The sequence below is a fragment of the Stenella coeruleoalba genome (assembly GCF_951394435.1).
Source record: "Stenella coeruleoalba genome assembly, chromosome: 19".
Lineage (NCBI taxonomy): Eukaryota > Metazoa > Chordata > Mammalia > Artiodactyla > Delphinidae > Stenella > Stenella coeruleoalba.
Genome location: NC_137165.1, coordinates 41,823,604 through 41,845,887, shown reverse-complemented (window position 1 = coordinate 41,845,887; position 22,284 = coordinate 41,823,604). Strand labels below are relative to the sequence as shown.

The 22,284-nt window shown below is 42.2% G+C and overlaps 2 protein-coding genes across 7 annotated transcripts in view; one reads left to right on the top strand and one right to left on the bottom strand.

Moving 5' to 3' along the window:
• STAT5B (signal transducer and activator of transcription 5B) overlaps positions 1–22,284 on the top strand; it is a 72,349-nt gene that overhangs the window by 34,071 nt on the left and 15,994 nt on the right. For 5 of the 6 annotated variants that reach the window (XM_079903804.1, XM_079903803.1, XM_079903805.1 and 2 more), the window contains exons 2-5: positions 13,553–13,690; positions 16,815–16,971; positions 18,161–18,250; positions 19,184–19,358. In XM_079903804.1, the coding sequence (XP_079759930.1) occupies positions 13,563–13,690; positions 16,815–16,971; positions 18,161–18,250; positions 19,184–19,358 (550 nt within the window). In that variant the 5' untranslated portion in view covers positions 13,553–13,562. The remainder of the gene's footprint in view (positions 1–13,552; positions 13,691–16,814; positions 16,972–18,160; positions 18,251–19,183; positions 19,359–22,284) is intronic. The other variant, XM_079903807.1, reaches the window with a different exon arrangement.
• On the bottom strand, positions 7,016–8,860 carry LOC307178138 (3-hydroxyisobutyrate dehydrogenase, mitochondrial-like). Its single transcript, XM_079905884.1, is given in 2 exon segments — positions 7,016–8,120; positions 8,122–8,860. Coding segments are annotated over 2 exon segments (1,011 nt in total). The 5' UTR covers positions 8,482–8,860; the 3' UTR covers positions 7,016–7,469.

Sequence of the window (22,284 nt, the reverse complement as noted above, 5' to 3'; positions counted from 1 at the left end):
CTTCAATATTGTTCCACAACTATTCAGGGTTACTACCTAAAGAAGATTTAAAATCATATTTTCTGTCTTCTTGCCCTTTTTGTTATAAGTTGTAGAGTCTTTAAACCATGTCTAATCTAAGAAAATATACATCCCTGGTATATGTGCTTTTCCTGATTGTCAGCCTTGAACCTGGCCAGTGCCTTCGCATGTCCGACAGGTGATTTGACTTTAGTTTGAGAAGAAGAAAACTAAAGATTTATTTTTATATCAGTCAACTAGGGACCTTATATGTTGCCGTATTTATTATAGCCAAAATGCCACTTTATTTTTAGGTGGAGACTTCTGGAGCAGTAGCATAAAGGCTAGGATGGTTCCAATACTGTACTTTTCCTCCTGTTTAAGTCCACATTAAATCCGGTAGTTCTTAAGAGTTCCACTGCTGTTTAAAGAGTGTAGCTCCACGTGATCTTATTGTCTTTAATTTAGTCAAGTGAGACACCACATTACACAGGTTTTGGGTCTCACATTTGCTTTGTTTTTCTTTGGAGCTTTACTGGAAACCGAATGCTATTGCGTTCTAGCTACAGAAGCAGGAGGGGAAGTTGGCAAGAATTAACTGCTTTCTGTTTGGTCTGTCTGTGGCAGCTGACCTTTTGGAAGGAAATCGCTGCTCTTTGCTTCTTCCTGTAACAGTGCAGCCTGTGAAAGAACGTCTACACAGAAGGGTTCTGTCGTTATCCTGGCTGGTGTCTTGGGGCATAAGCTGTTAGTTAAGAGGTGGGAGTCTTTCAGTGCAGTGTGTTGTAGGAACATGGACTCAAGTTCACGGAGCTAAGTTGTGTGTAGATATCCCAGTAGATAGATAGTGAGAGAGTATCTGTTTCCAGAAAAAGTAGTTTGTTTTAGCAAAACGAATTGTATTTTCTTGCCAAGTCCCAGTGTTAATGCTATGGGCAATTACTTTGTGTGCAATTTTAATTAATCTTAATGTTGAATGTCCTAATATCAGTATTATTTCTTTTACTAGATCCCCTTTTTTTCCTGAGAGGCCATTTTTGTTTTCCAAGACATGAGCTCTTATTTAAATGTCATTTCATCTCAGAATTAGAATTAACTTCTTACCACACGTGCTACCCATTGTTGGCCCCACCTTTTCTGCAGGAGTTGTTTTACTTAGATAGAGTGAGTATTATACCGCACACATTGGCTTTTCTTCAGAAAGCTACAGTTGGGCTTCCAAATTGGAATATCCTCCAGTGAGCAGGCAAAGGAACTAGCTGATGAGCCATTTCTCTCTTAAAAGAAAAGATCTTAGTCTTCCGTTATTTTAACCAAAACATATTTAGGTTTCTTTTGTTTTTCAAAAGGACTTATATTCAAGTAAGTGTCTGTAAGCAAAAGTGAAGTTGATTATGATTATTGGTGAATGCAGAGAACACAGCTACCTGAAAAGGGGGCAAAATACCGTATTCTTCTGCATTCAGTTTGAGTTCAGTTTATAGACATGCTTTTCCAATGTATTATTGGTCTCTCTCCTAGATTTACTGTTAATAGTAAAGATTGTTGGGTGAGCGTTAGCGTTGATGTACATAAAATGTGTAGAGAGTAACCTTGGGAGAATTATCTAACGTCTTCCCTTAGCAAGGTGGCCCTGTAGCGCTTCTTGTCTGTTCTTGGAACCTGGCCTGATTCGTTCAACCTTCCTGAGAGCACAAACCTTGCTTTGGCCTTAGGTATAGGTTCTGGCACAAAATAAGTTGATATCAACAAAACAGGAAGATTTCCCCCCAGTTCTGTTGGCCTTTGAGTAGGAGCAAAGTTAAGAACGGATGGCTAAGGCTTTCTGGGAGCTGGTTTTGTAACCGTATCCTTCTAGAGGTCTTGAATTGTTACCCTTGAACTATCAAGGGCCTTCATCCAGGCCAGTTGTGTCCAGGTGTGTCATTAGGGGTAAGGGAAATACAGTTTTTAAAAAGGAATTCTTAAAAAAAAAAAATAAATAAATAAATAAAATAAAAATTAAAAGGAATCCTTGCACTGCTGGGAGTGGTTTTCTGTGTATTTCATTCTATTTGCTATTGGAACAAATTTGCAGGGACCGTTGCTTAGTCATGTCAAAGATGAAAAAGAACCAGACATGAATCTAATAAGTATGTATTATTTCTTGCCTGGAAATATGACTTTCTCAAATATTCTTCTTTGTCTTTTCTATTTTCCATGTTTTTTTCAGAAATCACAAGAAAACCTCCTAGATTCAAACTCTACTCCCTCTGAGATCACTAATCTTCAACCTAGTCTAAGTTCTAGTTTACCCTTTTTTAATTTTTGGTATTCTGAACTTTTTGGTATGAACATTTTCAAACACTCACAAAATAAGAATAGTGTATAATGAATTTCCATAGATTCATCACTCAAGTTCAAAAATTACCAAAATTTTGTTAATCCTTTTTTATGTACTCCACATAAACACCTTTTTGTTTCTTCTGGACTTAAAAAAAATACTTCAAAATATATTTTTGTGCCACTTACTTTTATATTACTTCTAAAACAAGGGTTTATTAAACAAAAAAATAATATGAACAGTTATTGAGTGCAAGACATTGTAAAGGATTTAAATAAAATATAAATAGATGTCAAAATTACAGATTAAGCTTAGCTATTAATAGTCTTGAACCGCTACTTGAAAACACATTGTTCTTATGTACTTGAAGGTGATAGAATTGCATTTCTTTCTTTTTTTTTAAACATTTTAGTTTCTTTTATTTGTTTGTTTATTTATTTTGGCTGCACCGGGTCTTAGTTGCAGCGCACAGGATCTTTGTTGCCGGGTGTTCAGTTGCGGCATGTGGGATCTTTAGTTGTGGCATGCATGTGGGATCTAGTTCCCCGACCAGGGATCAAACCCGGGCCCTCTGCACTGGGAGCGCAGAGTCTTGCCCACTGGACCACCAGGGAAGTCCCGAATTGAATTTCTTTTTTAAGAAATGTATAAATATCTCATGCGCTACTTAAATCAAGACTACCTCATTTGTGCCATAAGCTGGATGCTGTCATGATGGGAAATATTTCTTCCTATGTCTTTTGCATGTCCCTTTATGCTTTATTCCTGTGGAATAGTGAGCAGTGCCAATTGCCCATGATTATTAAATTTATATTTCAGGTTTTACATTTTAAACAAAATTTAATAAATCAAAAAGCTTTACAAAAAATTATACCAAAACTCCTCCATCTAAATATAACAGCTATTTATAGTTCTCTCTGACCTGTCTCTGGTATGTGTCCTCTAGCATACATACTGTGTACACTTTTCATTTAATATTCCTTTATTTATACTTTTGGAAAATATCTATGGCCTTATATTTCAACATAGCCTTTATATTTCATTTAATTATTGCACAGTATTCCATCAGATTAATATGTTATAGTTTAACCAGTCTCTTATTTTGGACATTTAGGTTATTTCTAGTTTCTCATTATTGTGTTTAATACTGTCTAACTGTTGTCCCTAGGAGTTGACCTAGTGCTAGGTGCTCTTCAAAGCAAATTTTGCTAAGTGGAAATTTAATACTATAATTCTCAGTGATAAGAGGGAGGCTGTGAACTCTAATGAGGAAAATAAGAGGAACGTGTGTAGATTTATTAATAAATTGCCTTTTAAACAAAACTTCAGAACAGAAGGGAAGGGATTATCTTTCATCTAAATGGTACAGAAACTCAGTATATTGTAATAGCTGAGGAATTTCTATTTCCTGAACTGTGGGATTCGATCTTTTTGAGAGACACAGGCTAAGATGAGTTGGTCTTAACAGTATAAATGGGTACAGATATAAACCTTCATTAGAGGGACTTCCCTGTCGGTCCAGTGGTTAAGATTCCACGTGTCCACTGCAGGGAACTCGGATTCGACCCCTGGTCAAGGAATTAAGATGCTGCATGCCGCGAGGCACGGCCTAAAAAATAAAAAAATTTCAAAAGGTAGAAAATAAAAACCCTTCATTCGAAATTCTGAGGCTGACATGGGGCTACATGGCAGCCTCAGATCATTTCTTACTTTTCTGTAATGCAGATGGCCATTGTTTGTGGGCTACAGTAAATGTTTTTCCTTCTCTGAAAAATGTTATTGATGTAGCTTCTTCCCAAGTGGGTCGTTCAAGTTGCTTAATAGATTTCAACACAGAGATAATGGTAATGCATACGCATTCAAGCTGCGGGCCAGTGTGTCATGAGGGAGCCCTTCCCCCTCCCCGCCTCCCTCTCCCTCTCCCTCTCCCTTCCTTTTTCCCGAAGTAATATGTAATGATTTTGCTGTGATGTAAAGATTTATGACGGATTGTCTTCCCAGAATATTACCATCTCTATGTCGCCTGGCAGATTTTTCCTTGCTTGTTTCTTTGTGAGCCAAATACTTTTATTCTTTCTGTTCGCTTCCCATCTGTTTAATAATCTGCTTTTATTAGAGAATTGCCTTCCTGATGGCTTATAACGTAGTGTTTAGAAGTTTGTTTTTAGAGAGCAGATGGCTCCAGTGTTGACCTACTTCTAGACGGGATAGTTTTACTCTAACCTTACTTGATGTTAGGCCAATTTTAATATGAGCAGAATCTGAATCCTTTATTGCTACTATTTAATATGTTTCTGTCCCTCCAAGTTCCTACTGCTGGGTAATCACCACCACTGAAGAGATGTATTGACAGTAAAGCAGAAAACACAACCAGAGAACTTGCTGCTTTTATTCCATCCAAAGTCCTTTAGTCGTTAAATGGTGCTGATATGATGAACAGTTTTGAATCCTGGTTCCTTGCCAGATCAGATTTCTTTTCAGATCAGAAGCATTGTTTGCACATCTTCTCTTTCATCTGCCAACTAGCCCAAGCCTTTGCCCAAATCAGAGCCCCGCAATATTAGGTTTCTGATTCTAATTTCGTGTTCATTTTCTTTCTTTAAGTTATGAAATATAACAAACATGCAGAAAAGTACAAAACATAATATGACAAACCACCACCACAAGTCCTCAAGACAAAGGCAGCATGGTGCAGTGTAGAGTACAGACTGGGGCCAGGGTGCCCAGATCCAGCCCAGATGGTACCCCTCAGCAGTGTGGGACCTGGCACAGATATTTTACCCCCCAAAGAAACCCATACCCATTAAAAGTCACTGCCCATCCCCTAGCCCTTGGCAGCCACCTGTCTGCTTTGTTTCTGTGGGTTTGCCTATGCCTATTCTGGGCATTTCCTATAAATGGAATTTACAATATGTGGCCTTTTATATCTGGCTTCTTTCACTTAGCATCATGTTTTCAAGGTTTACCCATATTGTAGCATGTATCGGTACTTCATGCCTTTTTTATGGCAAAATAATATTCCATTTAATCTATTTTATTTTTCCACTCATGTCCATATTATCCATTCATGCATTGATGGTCATTTGGGTTGTTTCTACCTTTTGGCTATTATGAATAATACTGCTGTGAACATTTGTGTACAGGTTTTTGTGGACATATATTTTCAATTCTCTTAAGCATATACCTAGGCGTAGAACTGTTGGGTCATATAGTAACTCCACGTTTAACCTTTTGAAGAACCTTCAGATGGTTTTCCAAAACTGTTACACCATTTTACAATCCTGTTTAATTTGCTGAGCCTCAATTTCCTCATCTGTAAAGTGGGAATAATAATAGCTACCTCATAGGGTTTTTGTGAGGGTTAAATGGTAGACTCATAAAAGTACTCATTGTTATAAAATAATATAGCAAGTGTTCAGTAAATGATATTAAATGATAAATCTGGATGGTGGCTACTAACACTAATAAATGTTATTTTAAATCAGTTTTCATTCTTATTTCTGGAATTTATTAGATGAATCAAAATATTTGTTGCTAATAATTCATACTTTAATTAGTTGGAGTCAGGTGCGTCCTTGGAAAGAATAGGAAAAGGCTTAGCTCCTGGCTGCCAGAAGAGCACATCAGAATGGATGTTTTCTTTTTGGAGTTTAGAATACTTATGGCAGCCTTGCTCTCCTTACACCACCCTTCACAATTCTTAATTCCCTCGTTCAGAGGTGAGGGAACAGTCTTCCCAGTGCCTTTCCACCAGCCTCCATCAGGTCTCACCTGTGGGAGTCCTGGTGCCAGTGAAATTGATTAAGAAATGGGAATACCAGCTTATAACGGGAAGGTAAAGTTTATGTGCAGGATATTGGTTAAGGAGAAAGATAGCAAGAGCTCTTTGTGGAACATTGACTTTGGGAAGGTACTTAATTGAAGTGAGTTAAAATTGGAGGTGGGGAGAAGGAAGCCACCTTTGTAAGTTTCAGGTTGTAAGTTAGGGAATTCGCTGGTGGTCCGGTGGTTAGAACTCTGCCCTCTAACTGCTGAGGGCCCGGCGTTCAGTCCCTGGTTGGGGAACTAAGATCCCACAAGCTGCACTGTGTGGCCAAAAAAATTTTTTAAATAAAAAAAAAATATATATATTTTTATCAGCATAGAAATTTATTTGCATTCAAAATAATATGGTTATATTTAGGATAATATAATAATTATCTAAAGCACATATCATCGTAGGTTCTGAAACAGTTCTAAAGATGTCATTCTTTTGAAGTCAAAAAATATGTAGTAAGAGTGTACAAGGAAGCAAAAATATAAAAAATAAGTTTGTTGAGTATTGGGAGTTGTTACAAGAGGGGCACACCAAGGTAATGTAACAGAGTCCAAATTACACAGCAGGCAGCAAGGAGTTCTCTTGCTTTATCAAGTTCTGGAAAATAAACCGGTAACCTCAGAATGCAAGAATACCACCACTGGGTTAACAGGACAAACTTTCTGAGGGACACAGGGAGTCATTCACTGTACTTCTCCTTTCTCTAACTCCTTTCCTCACACCGATTTCTTTTCTTTCCTCCAGGAGAGGTTTTATCCTGTGGAAAAAAAAATTGGTTTTATTTGTAAAGTGGAGTAAATAGTATCCTGATTGAAATAGGCAATGCTTTAGCTAATGATGGTCAGGAATCAAACTTCTGAAAAAGGTCAGTCAGCTAGCTAGCAGAGACCATCAGTGGCTTGCAGGAAAAAAAAGAAAATCAGATAATATGTGCTTGCTAAATAGATGAAAAGAATAAGCAGTTAAAAATGGGCGAAAAGGGCTTCCCTGGTGGCGCAGTGGTTGAGAGTCTGCCTGCCGATGCAGGGGACGCGGGTTCGTGCCCCGGTCCGGGAAGATCCCACATGCCGTGGAGCGGCTGGGGCCGTGAGCCATGGCCGCTGAGCCTGCGCGTCCGGGGCCTGTGCTCCACAACGGAAGAGGCCACAACAGTGAGAGACCCACGTAACAAAAAAAAAAAAAGGTGAAAAATCCCAGGGTTTATTGTGAACTAGACAAACAAAAGCAGACAGGTGACCTTTGATTGAGCCCATTTACTTGTGGAGTGAGCTATAAGAGGCTCCAAGATAGAGTTTGGTTCCCAACAGTGTCCACAGCCAAAGGGCAAACTCAGAACGTCTCCTCCTCTCGTAGAAACTGGAACACGGATGAGAAGTCTTTTTTGGAGTAGCCCTTCGCACACATCATCCTGTAGATCTGATGGGCCTGACTGCCCAGAAGGATTGGGCTCTTCGTGCTGGTAGCAGAGTCTTGTGCTAATCCCAGATCCTTAGCCATGAGTGTTGTTCCAAATCCACCCTGATAGTTACTAGCTGAGGGAACTCCATCCATCACCCCAGGTACAGGATTATAGGTGTCACTTGACCAGCATCGTCCTGAGCTCATATTTAGGATTTTAGCCAGGAGTTTTGGGTCAAGCCGTAACCTGATTCCCAGATTCATAGCTTCAGCAGTTCTGGTCATACTCAGAGCTAACGGCAAGTTGTTGCAGATCTTCGCAGCCTGCCCGGTCCCGACGGCTCCACAAGGCACCACATTGGAGCCCATGCACCCCAGAAGCTCTGGGGCAGCAGCAAATTCTTCTTCGACTCCTCCCACCATAAACGTGAGGTTCCCAGACCGAGCAGCTCCCACACCACCAGAAACAGGGGCATCCGTGAAAACGGCTCCCATTTTCTCAGCTTCTTTGGCCAATTCTTTCGAAACCATAGGATCAGTAGCACTGGAACCTATTAATAGTGAGCCTTTCTTCACTTTTTTTTAGAATTCCATTTGCTCCAGAATAAGCTTCTATTGCATTGATGCTGGTGGGCAACATTGTAATAATTCTGTCAGCTTTTTCAGCTACATCTGCTGGGGAAGACACTACCTGTTCACCTGCATCTAGAAACTCCTTGCATGCATCAGGGAACACATCATAAATAATGAGTGGATAGCCATGTTTCATGAGATTTTTTGCCATTGGATTCCCCGTGTTGCCTACTCCAGTGAATCCAACTGGAGTCTTAGAAGCCATTGACCTAGAACACAGCGCTGCAAGGCTGACCACTGCCGGTTGCTGCCGGCGGCTCCAGTACCGGAGGCCGGAGGCGGCTCCACGGAGCCGTAAGGAGGCTGCCATGCTGCCCCCGCCCCGCCTCCCCACGGTGACCTCCACGGCTCCCAGCTCACCCACTGACTGCTGGGGTGCGTGGTGCGGCGGGCGGGGTCGGCTGCGGCGTGGGGCCGCATGCGCCAAAACTATATATTTTTGAAGAAGTCAGAATAAGATCGAGCATTTACTATGAGCCAGGCACCATTTTAAGCATTTACCCATGTTAACTCATTCTTATAGCGACCCCCTGAGACACATAAGAATTATTATTCCCATTTTACAAATAAAGAAACTGAGACCCAGAGAGGTTTAAGAGGTTAAATATTTTGTAAAGCTCTGTTTAGGAGCGTTTGCCATTATCTCCAGAACTTGAACCCCATTTTAGCGTCTTTGGCAGTGGTGATGGGATGGAGAATAGGAATTATAAAATGCTCTAAATTATGTACATGAATCCAGCAGACCAAATCCCTGTACACATTTGAAACTTCCTACTCCCACCGCAAGCTAGAATTCATTCTTGCAGGTGGCAGGTATGCTTTGGGAACCTTGTGTTGTCCTGTCCTCTGCATTTCCTCCTTGACAGGTTAACGATAGCATTACTGTAGCCACAACATTCTAGAAGTCTTCAGAGTGAGTTTTTTTTTTTTAAACAAAGGTTTATATTTTACTTCTAAAAGGGAAAGCATCTAATAAAAAGGTATTTATTATTGGGACAAAATTATCGTTAAATCTCACCCACTCGTATCATTTATTTAACAGGTACTCATTTCTGCGGTTTGCAATAAGCCTGTAACATTATGAGCTATTAGACTTTGAAACCCTCTTTTTCAAATGCCTGAGGGTCTGCTTTATTTGGGACTCCTAGGATATATCCAGATATATGAGGTCAATGTAGTTACCTTATGCTTTCAGAAAGTACAAGATTCTGCGTCCAAGGTGGTTTGGGGTTGTTTGGAATGCTTACGAACAGTAAGAATGCAACTAACAAAGCTCAAATAGTTCTCATCTTTGGCTAAAAATAAGATTGTGAATCCATTTCCCAGTCTTTAAAGAAGCCCCTGTGATGATTTACCAAAGATACAAACCACTTCCCTTGTCAGAACATCACGCATTGAAGATGGAGGTGCCCGTAAATAAGCACAAGAGAGCGTGTACTGAGGACGGACACACGTTCACTGCACGTGTGGGGTGGCTGGATGTACTAGTGGGAAAGGACAGGGAGTCAGCGGATACCAGGTGTAGGCTTTGCCTAATAATGTGTGTAGGACACGTGTGAAGTTTTGACGTGTATGAAGAAAAGCACTACTTAGATTCTAGGTTTTATTGATACAGTCAGTGGGGGGAAGTAGTTTTTTTCTAAACTGCATGTTTTAAATCGTTGCATGATAATCTCAGTAGGTCATCTCATATTCCATGTGTATATAACTCTTAGTTTAAAAGTCAAATAAAAATGATTCTGTACTGTTCAGTGTATTTTTATTTTACATTTTTGACCATTGGTAGGCAAAATCTACTTTCCAGCTCTATCAAAGCATTTTTTGTAGTGAAATTATACTGTATTTATCAAAATAAGGCGGTTACCACCTTATATTTGCCCGCTATTATCCTTCAAATGACATTTTAGAAAATAACTATTATGGCATGTTCATATTTAGAACCATAAAAAATATTCTGAAAACTTCTAAGAGCTTAGCATTCTACTCTTTTATAAAAACTAAGAACTAATATAAAACTTGACAAAACAGTGTGACGTTTATATAATACTCCTACCTATGTGGCATATCACCATAGTATTTCTTTCTTAAAACAATAATAGACTCCTGGAATTATGCTCAGACAGCATAACATATGAAATATTTACCAAATATTTGGTGTGCATTTATTCACTCAGCCAATATTTAAGTATAAAGTTATACTTACATGGCATGCCACCATAATAGGTACTGGAGACACAGTGGTGAATAAACATGCTCCCTCACTTACTGTTCTCATTCAGTGGGGAAACAGACAAAAACAAATTAAGAAAAACTAAAAGGGAAAATTACAAATTGTGGGCTTCCCTGGTGGCGCAGTGGTTAAGAATCCGCCTGCTAGTGCAGGGGATACAGGTTCAAGCCCTGGTCTGGGAAGATCCCACATGCTGTGGAGCAACTAAGCCCGTGCACCATGACTACTGAGCCTGCTCTCTAGACCCCGCGAGCCACAACTACTGAGCCTATGTGCCACAAATACTGAGCCCATGTGCCACAACTACTGAAGCCCATGCTCTGCAACAAGAGAAGCCACCGCAATGAGAAGCCTGCGTACTGCAATGAAGAGTAGCCCCCGCTTGCTGCAACTAAAAAGAAAGCCCGCACATAGCAACAAAGACCCAATGCAGCCAAAAATTAATTAATTATTTTAAAATTTCAAATTGTGCCATATGTGATTAAGGGACAGATAGACCATTGACTCACCCAAATTATAAAATCTGTATCATTTTCTTGACTTGGTATTTCATACTGATATCTTGTTCCATGATGACTTTGAAAAGAGCTGATAGATTTGACTAAATTGTGTATATACATTTATTTATGCAACAACAAAAAATTTACTGAATGCTTATGTGCGGGGCACTGTTTTAGGACAAGAGAAAGAGCAGAAAACAAAACAAAGTCATTGTGTTCGTGGTGATTTCACCCTAGTGGGAAGTCATTAAACAAATATGTGATAAATGTCAGGAAGTGATAAATGATACCAAGAAAAATAAAGCAGACCGAGACGATAGGGAGTGAACAGAATACTATTTTATTTGGGTAGACTGAGGAGTCTCTTTGAAGATAAACATTTTCCCACAATCTTCCTTCTGTCTCTTGGGTCAATTCGGTTAATGAATGCAGGATGCAAGATAATTTTCGTATCTGTTGGTATCATTTACATATTCTTTACGAGAGCTATGGCGAGGTCCTGCTTCTTTCCAATTCCTTACCACTAAAAGAGATTAATACTACCTGAATTCTTTTCTTCACTCCTTGATCATTCTTGTCAAAGCACCTTCATCCATCCCATCCATCCCTTTACCTTTTGTGCAAAAAAACATGCTTTGGTATCGCTTCCAATTTTCCAAAATCTTGGGATATGATGTGAGTCATTTGATTAGAAATTATGTTGTACAATTAAATGTCTTCCACATATTTGATTGTAATGTGGGATTACTTCTGGAGAGAGCTCTTTTATCCCAGTCTTTCTCCTAGTAAACCCTCAGCCATGAAATTTGATGTCCTGGGTGATCTTACAGTGATCCCAGCCTTAATGCTCAAAAGCCGTAAATTGTACACTGCTCAAGTGTTCTCCAGCCTTGCACAAATCTAAAATAGGTAGCTGGCACCCACCCCACACCTCATTGTTGGCTAACTAACTTGTCCCATAAATAGCTCTGTGTTATGCGATCAGACAACTACAACTAACAGAGAAGGGATTTTTGTTTCCTAACACACTCGCATGGTCTCTGGTATTCAACAAAATCAAGGTCTAATTCACCGTACCCTGACTATAACACAGTTCTTAGGAGAATCGTGCAGATCAGTAGCCAGATAGTTTTGGATGGGATTCAAGATATCCCTGCCTTATACCACTTCCACAGTGTTAGAGCAAGATTCCGTTTTAGTCCCCTTTGTGTACATGAAAGTACTGTTGCTGTCACAATCTGGTTAATCCCAGAGAGTTTCTGCCAAATGAATTAAAAATTCTTAGGTGAGGGCTTCCCTGGTGGTGCAGTGGTTAAGAATCTGCCTGCCAATGCAGGGGACACGGGTTCGAACGAGCCCTGGTCCGGGAAGATCCCACATGCCGTGGAGCAACTAAGCCCGTGCGCCACAGCTACTGAGCCTGTGCTCTAGAGCCCGCGAGCCGCAACTACTGAACCCCGCGTACTTAGAGCCCGTGCTCCGCAACAGGAGAGGCCACTGTGGTGAGAAGCCCCTGCACAGCAAGGAAGCGTAGCCCCCGCTCACTGCAACGAGAGAAAGCCCGCGCGCAGCAACGAAGACCCAACACAGCCAAAAATAAAAAAATAAATTAAAAAAAAAAATTCTTCGGCTTCCCTGGTGGCGCAGTGGTTGAGAGTCCGCCTGCTAATGCAGGCGGTCCGGGAAGATCCCACATGCCGCGGAGTGGCTGGGCCCGTGAGCCATGGCCGCTGCGCCTGCGTGCCCGGAGCCTGTGCTCCGCAACGGGAGAGGCCACAACAGTGAGAGAGGCCCGAGTACCGCAAAAAAAAAAAAAAAAAAAAAAAAAAAAAAAAATTATTGGGTGAGTCTGAGAAGGCATCATGGTAGTTTTATATTTTTATAAAACTTTTTGTGAAATCAACAGTGTGTTTTAAAAACCTACCCACCATTGCAATATAATGGTTCTTGCTTCTAACTCTTAGCTGGAATGTGTTGTTTTTATGTCTGAAGGATTTTTAAATGCTATAATTTTAACAGAACATTGCTTTGTAAATTCCTAAGCAGTAAATCAGAAGGTGAACCTTGGGGTTATTTTTCCAAATAAATCTCTGCCCTTTATGTGCAAACAATTACTGCTCAGGTAAATCGTGGTAATGCATAGAGTTCCATCCGTGCTTTAGATATAATCGCTCTTCTTTCACTGGGCCTTTTTTAAAATGGCGATACGTTTACTGCATTTCTTAAAAGTCAAAATACCAAATCTGAAACAAGTGATTTTCTACAAAATCCCCGTGCTGCTTATTTATCATTACTGTTGAAATGCTGCTTACTGTGGCTTCAAGTTTGGAACACATGTAAAAGAAAGAACATGTCTGTGATATCAAAGCTATAGGCAGTTCTTCCCTTAATGCTGGATTTGTACTTTTGCTTATAGGACTTCAGTACATTTTTATAGTCAGAGCTTCATAGACACAGTTATATACCTTTCCATGGCCACACTGAATTTTGAAAACATTTTGAAGCTAAAATTCAGTTCAAGAACACTGATCTTTAGTCTATCAAAAAGGGCTTAAATGCATTTATCTCTGGCCTTTATAATCGAGTATTTACTCTGATGGATTTAAAAGGGGAAGAAAAAAAGCTCATCCAAACCACTGATTGTTTAACAGATTGTAAACCATGGCTGTGTGGATACAAGCCCAGCAGCTCCAAGGAGATGCCCTTCATCAGATGCAAGCATTGTATGGTCAGCATTTCCCCATTGAGGTGCGGCATTACTTATCCCAGTGGATTGAAAGCCAAGCTTGGTAAGTGAACAAAGTTTTTTCCATCATATTTTGTGAAGCACAAGCATATTGAAGTTTTTGTTTTATATATAAATTTATTTATTTTATCTATTTATTTTTGGCTGCGTTGGGTCTTCGTTGCTGCGCATGGGCTTTCTCTATTTGCGGGGAGCGGGAGCTACTCTTCATTGCAGCGCATGGGCTTCTCATTGCAGTGGCTTCTCTTGCTGCGGAGCACGGGCTCTAGGCTCACGGGCTTCAGTAGTTGTGGCACTCGGGCTCAGTAGTTGTGGCGCACAGGCTTAGTTGCTCTGCAGCATGTGGGATCTTCCCGGACCAGGGCTCAAACCCATGTCCCCTGCATTGGCAAGTGGATTCTTAACTACTGTGCCACCGGGGAAGCCCCATATTGAAGTTTGATTGGAAAGACAACATAGTGAATACTCTAAAAGTTGTACATTTATAAAGAAAATTATGTGACCCATGAAAAGGTATTTAATTCCATCTTAAAGATTAAGAAGATGGAATGGCTATTGGGATTTTAAAAGATAGGATTTGTTTCCTTTAATAGTAAATTTTGGCTAAAAGCATTAAAATATTGCTGCTAATAAAGAACAGTTAGCAAATATGTCGTGAGTGCCTAGCAGTGTTGTAGTTAGTAGAGTTCATAGAAAACGTTGAAGCCCTTGTCCACAAAGAATTTAGTGTTTAATGGGGCAGATAAGGTATGCATATGCATACAGTTTAATAAAGTGTATTGTTAACAAGTTTAACAATTGTGACTTTGATATTTTCAAATGTATATGTTTATATATATATATATATAGGTAAAGACTAAAAGACAGTACACCAAAATGTTAACAATAATTATGTCTTAGTCGCCGATTTAACAACCATGTTTATTTTTCTTATTTCCCAAATTACTGTTTATATACCCAGGGGGAAAATTGTTTTTAAATTCTTTCAGAATTAGTACAGTGCAGTAGACTGACAACAGAGCTTTTTAATCAACAACGTTATTGCACACCAGGCAGCAGGCTGTCTGCTGTTCTGCTCAGGGCCTGGGCAGGTGTTGGTTCGTTACCAGTCTCAATCTGATCTGTCGTATTCATCAGATACTTCAGGCCTCCACCGTCATGGCCAGGAGAGCCGGGGTCCTCATTGACAGAGCCCTGGAGAAACCAGCCTTTATGTTGCTATTTGAGGCGAGCTGTAAACCCATCGGTAATGTTGCCTCTGAATAATTGCAGTTGTGTGTTAGTAGCAGATTTCTGTTCAAAAGCTGGAGGGCACCAAAGGAGGGCAATTTTCTAGGCAATTAAAAAAAACCAGAACTCAGCCTCATGTAATTGAGAAAAAAAGGAGCGAACTATGAGCATGTCAGCTGTACCTCGTTTAGTGCTTTTCCATTTCATTTTCATTTTCTGTTAAAGATTTGGAGAGTTCAGAAAAACATTAGTAGGAAGTTTCTGTTGATCTAAAATTTCATTTAATAAATTTCCCATGCAGTCTTCTTACTGAACGAATGTTAAGAGACTTATGTTGATATCAAGGAAAACCTGAATTTTATTCGGTTTTGGTTTTAAGAATATAAAGATTTTAATTAAAGCATCTTCAGTTCTTCACATTTAAACTAAGAAAGTTCATATATCTATATGTATTCAATATATATATCCATATATATCTATACATAGATATATATGGCAGAGAGTTAAGTTTTGAAGTACGAGAACCAGTAGTACTTGATTTCCATGAGTTGTGCTCAGAGACTGTCGCTTCTTAAGAGTGGAGCATTATTGCCAGTCGAAACAGAGGTGCAGGGCTGCCTTCATTCCTTCCAGGCGTTTATTCAGACATATTTAGTACACAGCACACACATATTATTTGACTTTCTCCACTGCCTTCTCAGAAGTGCAGATTCGAGCATATTATTTGATGAAGTAACGTGTCAGTGTTTTGGTATACCTGTTTGTGCCCCCATTAGAAATTAGTTGCTAATGACTTCAGGGCTGTGTAGAGATGACAGAGCTGCTTAGCTATCACCAGATCTCTTGTTTGGCTCCAGACCCACCAGCAGTAATGAATGTTATTTCAACCTTACAACTGTTAGTTTTCTTCAGTGAGCCGAGTTAAGTAATTTAGTACTGCCCAATAGCAATTGTTACCTAAGTTGTTTAAAAAAAGAAAGAGAGGGGCTTCCCTGGTGGCGCAGTGGTTGAGAGTCCGCCTGCCGATGCAGGGGATGCGGGTTCGTGCCCCGGTCCGGGAAGATCCCACATGCCGCGGAGCGGCTGGGCCCGTGAGCCATGGCCGCTGAGCCTGTGCGTCCGGAGCCTGTGCTCCGCAACGGGAGAGGCCACAACAGTGAGAGGCCCGTGTATCGCAAAAAAAAAAAAAGAAAGAGAGTCAGGGATGAGGGGAAGAGTGGGGGAAGAAAGGGAGGGAGGGAGACCACCCAACCCCTGTCAACAGTTAAGTGGCTCTGAATTAATACGAAGCCCTGTTAGTGACTTCTGTGGTTCATTGGAGGAGTTAATGTTGCCTACATGTCCCAAATCTGCAACTATTGATGTAAATGTTTGACTTGTGTAAATACTTGTAGGCATCTTCTGTCTTAATATCCCATTTCTAGGGCTTCTTAGAAGTAATGATAAAGGTTGACTCACCTGCCTTTACTTAAGAAATACTCTCTGTGAAATTAGCAAGACGTAGAACAAGTCGAGGCTGGAAAAAACACATAGAGCATTCTTGACCCTGTGCCCCCTTACACCCATGAGGGGGTAACTATAAATAGGAAATTATCAGAGTCCCTATTTCCTCTAGAGTACACAAAGCACTTTCCTCTTCCCTTCATTCCTAGAAGCAAATAGCATAAGCACCAGAGCAAGTCAGTAGGAGAAAGAGCAGTACATTGCAAAGAAAAAAGAAAAGAAAATATACTATACATCCCACTTAGGTCATTAGTGGATTAGGAATAGGTTAATGTAGGTATCTAGTCAATTTGGATTGGACTGTTTCCTAAAATTTGCAGTGAGCATTATAAAGAAACTACTGTAGCCAAAGAAAAGGTGTGATGCGTTGAGGCTGCATTTATACAGGCTGTGTGCATGTATGTATACATATGTATGTAATTTCTTTCCCCTAGGGACTCAATAGATCTTGATAATCCACAGGAGAACATTAAGGCCACCCAGCTCCTGGAGGGCCTGGTGCAGGAGCTGCAGAAGAAGGCAGAGCACCAAGTGGGGGAAGATGGGTTCTTACTGAAGATCAAGCTGGGGCACTACGCCACGCAGCTCCAGGTGGGTGTGCTCTTGGGGCCTCGAGGCTCCAGGCGGGCGTGAGCTCCAGGCCACGCAGCTCCAGGTGGCTGTGAGCGCCAGGCCACACTTCATTCTCTTCCCTGCAGGGCTCTTCCTGCATTCAGAGATTTTCTTTTTCTTCTTTAACCCAAGGTTGTTGAGTCACATGTGACATGTATAAAGTTCTTATTGTTTGGCTTTGTGGTTGTAGCTGCCTTTTTTAAACTCTTTATTTGAAAATAATTTCAAATGTATAGACAGTTATGAGATTGATACTAACCCCTACCTACACTCAGACTCACCTGTCGTTAACATGTGCGTGTACGCGCATGCAGACACACACTCGCACGTATTTTCATCCCTTGAGAGTAAGTTACATGCATCACGTCCCTTTGTCCCTAAGTACTCCAGTGTGCGTTTTCTAAGAATATGCATCTTCTCTTATGTAGTTATAGTACAGTTATCAACTTCTGCAAATGTAACATCAATACAACACTTTTAGATAATCTTATACCTTTATTTCCATTTTGTCCACTGGCTTACTGATGTCGTTTAGGGCAGTTTTTTCCCCTCCAGCCCAGGATTCTGTTCAAGACCACATATTGCATCTAGTTGTCATGTCTCTTTAATCTCCTTTCATATGGAACCATTTGTCAATCTTTCTTTGTCCTTCATTACATTGACATTTTAAAATAATTCAGCTCCTCTATTTCTTAAGTATAAAATGGACCTTATTTGGGGTTTGTATGAAGTTTCCTCATGATTAGATTCAGGTTACACACCCCTGATCAGAATTCTAAATAAGTAGCGTTGTGTCTTTCTCAGGGTATCACATCCACAGGCGTACAACGTCCATCTTATCCTCACTGGTGGTAGTAATTTTGATTGCCCAGTCAAGGTGGTGTCCAGTTTCTCCTCTAATATGGCCTCTTTAAAACGTATTCTGTTTCCAAGCATGGTGCCCTTACTTTAAGCAAATTAAGATGCAATAAATAGAATAATTTTACCTTCTTCCTGTAATTGGGTTTCCCACAATGTGCTTTTCTTGTCCCCGTTGGCATTGGAGGAGTAGCTTTTCTCATGATTACGCCATTGTGTAATCTTATGATCTGGCCCCCTGCTCTGAGGTACAGTTCGGCCCCATAGCATGGAGTGGAACAAAGTGATGTTTGCTCTTGGATTCTTTCAGAACACATACGATCGCTGCCCCATGGAGCTGGTCCGCTGCATCCGCCATATTCTGTACAATGAACAGAGGCTGGTCCGAGAAGCCAACAATGTGAGTGTCCCATGGGTTTGGGGAGAGGCATTGGGATGTCCTTTCTTGCCCACCTCTTTCTGGACCCAGCTTTGTCAAGATGACTCGGTGTGCATCTGTTGGTGTCACTATAAACAGAGCATTGTCCTAAGAAGCCCAAAGGAAATAGAAGACTGGTCTCTGATCTTAACTGACTTGTAACCTTGATGAGATCGCAACCACAAAGCAGTGTGAACAAGTGCAAAATAATTTTACCCCAACTGAACTATATTTGAGGAGAGGCGTGCTTATATTCAGGTGAGGTTACTTAAGAACAGCCTCTGCTCACCCCCCAACCCCGCAACCAGGTGTTGAAGAAATAGATCCAACCAGAGCAGTTCAGTGGCTGGATCCACAAAGCCCTTGTGGATGCCTCCCCTGTCACTTCACTTGGGGTCTCCAGGATGCCACCTGTGAGTGGTTCACCCTCTTCCCTCAGTCACAAGAAGGTCTTGAGGGAGGACACAGATGATGTGTGTTCCCACAGCCTTGTCCCCCACTGTGTCCCCAGCACCTAGCACAGGTGGCATTGGGTCAGTGAGTGACTGTGAAATGAGGGGTCATCATCATTAGTAGGAAAACCCAGGTAATTCCTGGGACATGTTGAGTTCTAGTCTCTCCAGAGAGAACCCAGATGGACCCTGGGTGGGATACTCTGGTGGAGGTCAGAAGCTTTCTGCAATACTTTATGAAGATGCCGTGGTCTGCCAGGTCTTCTGTTGCTCCTCTTTTCCCACTCTACCCCAACTCTCACAAGTAACACTTGCAATTCTCTGACTGGAAGTTTAGCTTTTGGCATCTCAGCCCAGTTATAATGCGAGCATCGCCCTTTCCTTGGGACTATGGCCTAAGGCTTTCTCCCATCCTCCTGCCCAGCTCACTGCTGCCCACACTTTCTCCCTGATCTGTCTCTAGGGTAATTCTCCGGCTGGAAGTCTCGCTGATGCCATGTCCCAGAAACACCTTCAGATAAACCAGACATTTGAGGAGCTGCGACTGGTCACGCAAGACACAGAGAATGAGCTGAAGAAGCTGCAGCAGACTCAAGAGTACTTCATCATCCAGTATCAAGAGAGCCTGAGGATCCAGGGTGAGGCTGGTGTGGGAGGGCAGCGTGTGTCTGGGGGACGGGAATGAGGACTAGAAAGAAGCTGGTCGGGTTGGAAGAGAACCAGTTCTCCATTGAGAAGCGTTTACCTCTCTCTGGAGTAGCAGAGAATCATTTGCATTGAAGGCAGTGCAGGAGGCTGAGGCTTTGGAAGGGAAGACAGGCGCTGGCCCTTGGAGAGCTTGGGGTCTCACTCTGACTACCCATATCCAAGGAGCTCCTGGGCTGTGAGCGAAGACATTTCCTCTTGTGGGAAGGAGCACACGGACTAAGGAAACAGTAGCAGACAGTACTTTATGTGGCAGACATTTTGTAAGTGATGCTTTATTGAAATGTTAACCTTTCTAAGCAGGGAGGGTATTAGGGCCACGGCGGGCTGTGTTTTACAGCCTTTTAATGTTGTTCTGTGTGGTTATTCAGAGAGGCCGTCCTGGGGCAGAGCAACTAGTGCATCTCAGTTAGCCCTTACAGACAAGGGCTCCCCTGCCTGCGGTAAATCCTGCTGGCACTTGGGTACAGAGTCAGAATTCAGTCTGGAGGGTGTGGAGCCCCACGAGCGCCCCCTGTTGACCTTATAGAATTTGGCAGGGTGACTTTAACACAGGCATGCTTTGGAGATGCCAAGGGTTTGATTCCAAAACCACTAAAATAAAGTGAATATTGCAATAAAGCAAGTCACATGAATTTTTTGGTTTCCCAGTGCATATAAAAGTTATGTTTATCTAGACTGTAGTCTGAGTGTGCAGTAGCATTATGTCTAAAAAAAATGTGCATACCTTAATTTAAAAATATTTTATTGCTAAAAAATGCTAACCATCTGAGCCTTCAGCAAGCTGTAGTAGTATATCAGAGATCACCATCACAAATATAGCAGTAATGGAAAAGTTTGAAATACTGCGAGGATTACCAAAGTGTGACACAGAGACAAGAAACAAGCAAATGCTGTTGGGAAGATGGCAGCCAGTAGACTTGCTCGACACAGGGTCGCTAAAAGCCTTCAATTTATTTAAAAAAGTAAAAATGCAGTACCTGTGAAGTGCAGTGTATTGCAGCAGTAAGATGAGGTGTACCTGTAGTTTCCTCTCCCTGGTTGCATGCCCAGTTCAAAATCTCAGAGACGCTTTAGCTCAACCAAGCAGCCATGAAAATACACATGCGTACACATAGCAGGTGCTCCCCTACTGCCGTGCCTGTGGGCTCCATTTGAGAACTGTATTAATACTATTTATTAACTCTGTCCTCCCCAGTAGAATATAAATTTGTTGAGAAGGAACTATGTCTTTTATCTCTGTACCCTGAGATTAGCACAGCCCGAATCGTAGCAGCTGTTGAGTAAATGTTGGGGGGATAATTCTAGCAGCTCTTCTTCAGATCTGAATCCATCCCAGACTGACCCGAAAGAAAGGAAGGCCCTCCTGCTACATTAGGGAGCAGGACATTTCAGGCTATTATTTCTACCCAAGGCCGTTGACTGGTTGACAGTATTGATGATCCTGTTCTGGGGTTTTCTGTTTCCTACTTGTGAGGTTGGGTTTCGATTCTGGTTTGGGTCTGTCCCCATCGTGCAATGTCAGTTCAGTCTCATTGATCAAGTGCACCCATCAGAAACACAGACTACTGGTCCGTGTGTGCAAGGGAAGTCTCAGCTCCCTCCAGTGGAGCAGACAGTTGCCTCAAGTCTCCTGGCGTCCTTCCCAGAAACTTCTCTAATTTGCCAGGAGAGACCTAAGTGGGTCACTTGCATAAGGAGGCTGGGCCTGGTGTTGGGATCCCCACCACCTCCCTGTGGGCGGCAGGATTCCGAGGTGGCTCTCCAGATTCTTCTGCTGTGTTCCTTACCTGCTCCGTCCCCCGCAGTCATGTGAGAGCCATGTTTCTAAGTTCTCTTCTAGTTCTGGGCCTTCCTGGCTGTCTAGGGTTGTGTTAGTGTGTCCTTAGTTGCTTTTGTGCGTCCATAGGGCAGGGCCTCGGTCAGTGTGACATGGCCCTCAGAGGCCTGCCAGGAACTTGACCAAGACCTGCTGACTGACGCTCTCATCTTCTTGACTCAGCCCCAGTAAGGACTGTGGGACGTTCCAAAAGCCTGTTGGTGGGGGTAGGAATGCCAGCATCTAGGATGGTGATTGCCCGTGGAGGGAGGGATGGGGATGCCGGCAGGGGAGGGTGTACAGGTGCTTAACTGTGGAAATGTTTACTTTCTTAAGCTGGCGTCTTGATACACAGGTGTTCCTTGTATCATCCTTTCTATCAATACTTGCCTAGGTCTTAAGTATCATATAACAGATTTTTTGAAAAGGCCTCGTCAGTGAGGCCTCGTTACCTTATTCCTGCCATCGATGAGATGCCTGACAGCTGGTGTGGAGAGAAGCTGCCTCCCTCTCTTGAGAGAATCTTGCTGCTTTCGTGTCCCCAGTGGCCCTGTACTCTGTCTCCCTCCCTCTTCCGGCTGGTCTGCTGAGCTCACAGTGACCCAACCTGGACAAACATGTTAGGCCCCTTCAGCACCTGGAGAAACACCCCCCCCCACCCCGCTTCCCCGAGGAGAGGCTGCTGCGCTCAGCCCCGCGGAGCAGGGCCTTCCCGATGCGGCTTTGTCCTGAGAGCTGCTCCATCAGCCTTTAATCCCGTCCTGTAACCCACTGACCGTGAGGACTGACTCTCACCTGGAGCTGATGGTGCCAGGCAGCTTCCTGAGTATTTTCTGCATCATTGCTTATTTAACGTCACAGCAGCCACTGAGGCAGGTGCCGTGATTCTCCCATTTTACACCTGGGGAAGCTGAGGCATGGGAGAGTGAGGTGATTTGCCCGAGTTCACCCGCCTTTTAAACGGCAAGGACACACTTCAGACCAGGCAGGGTGGCTCTAAGCCGGACCCCGCGTGGGGAGAGGAGGGCTGCGTGGGCAGG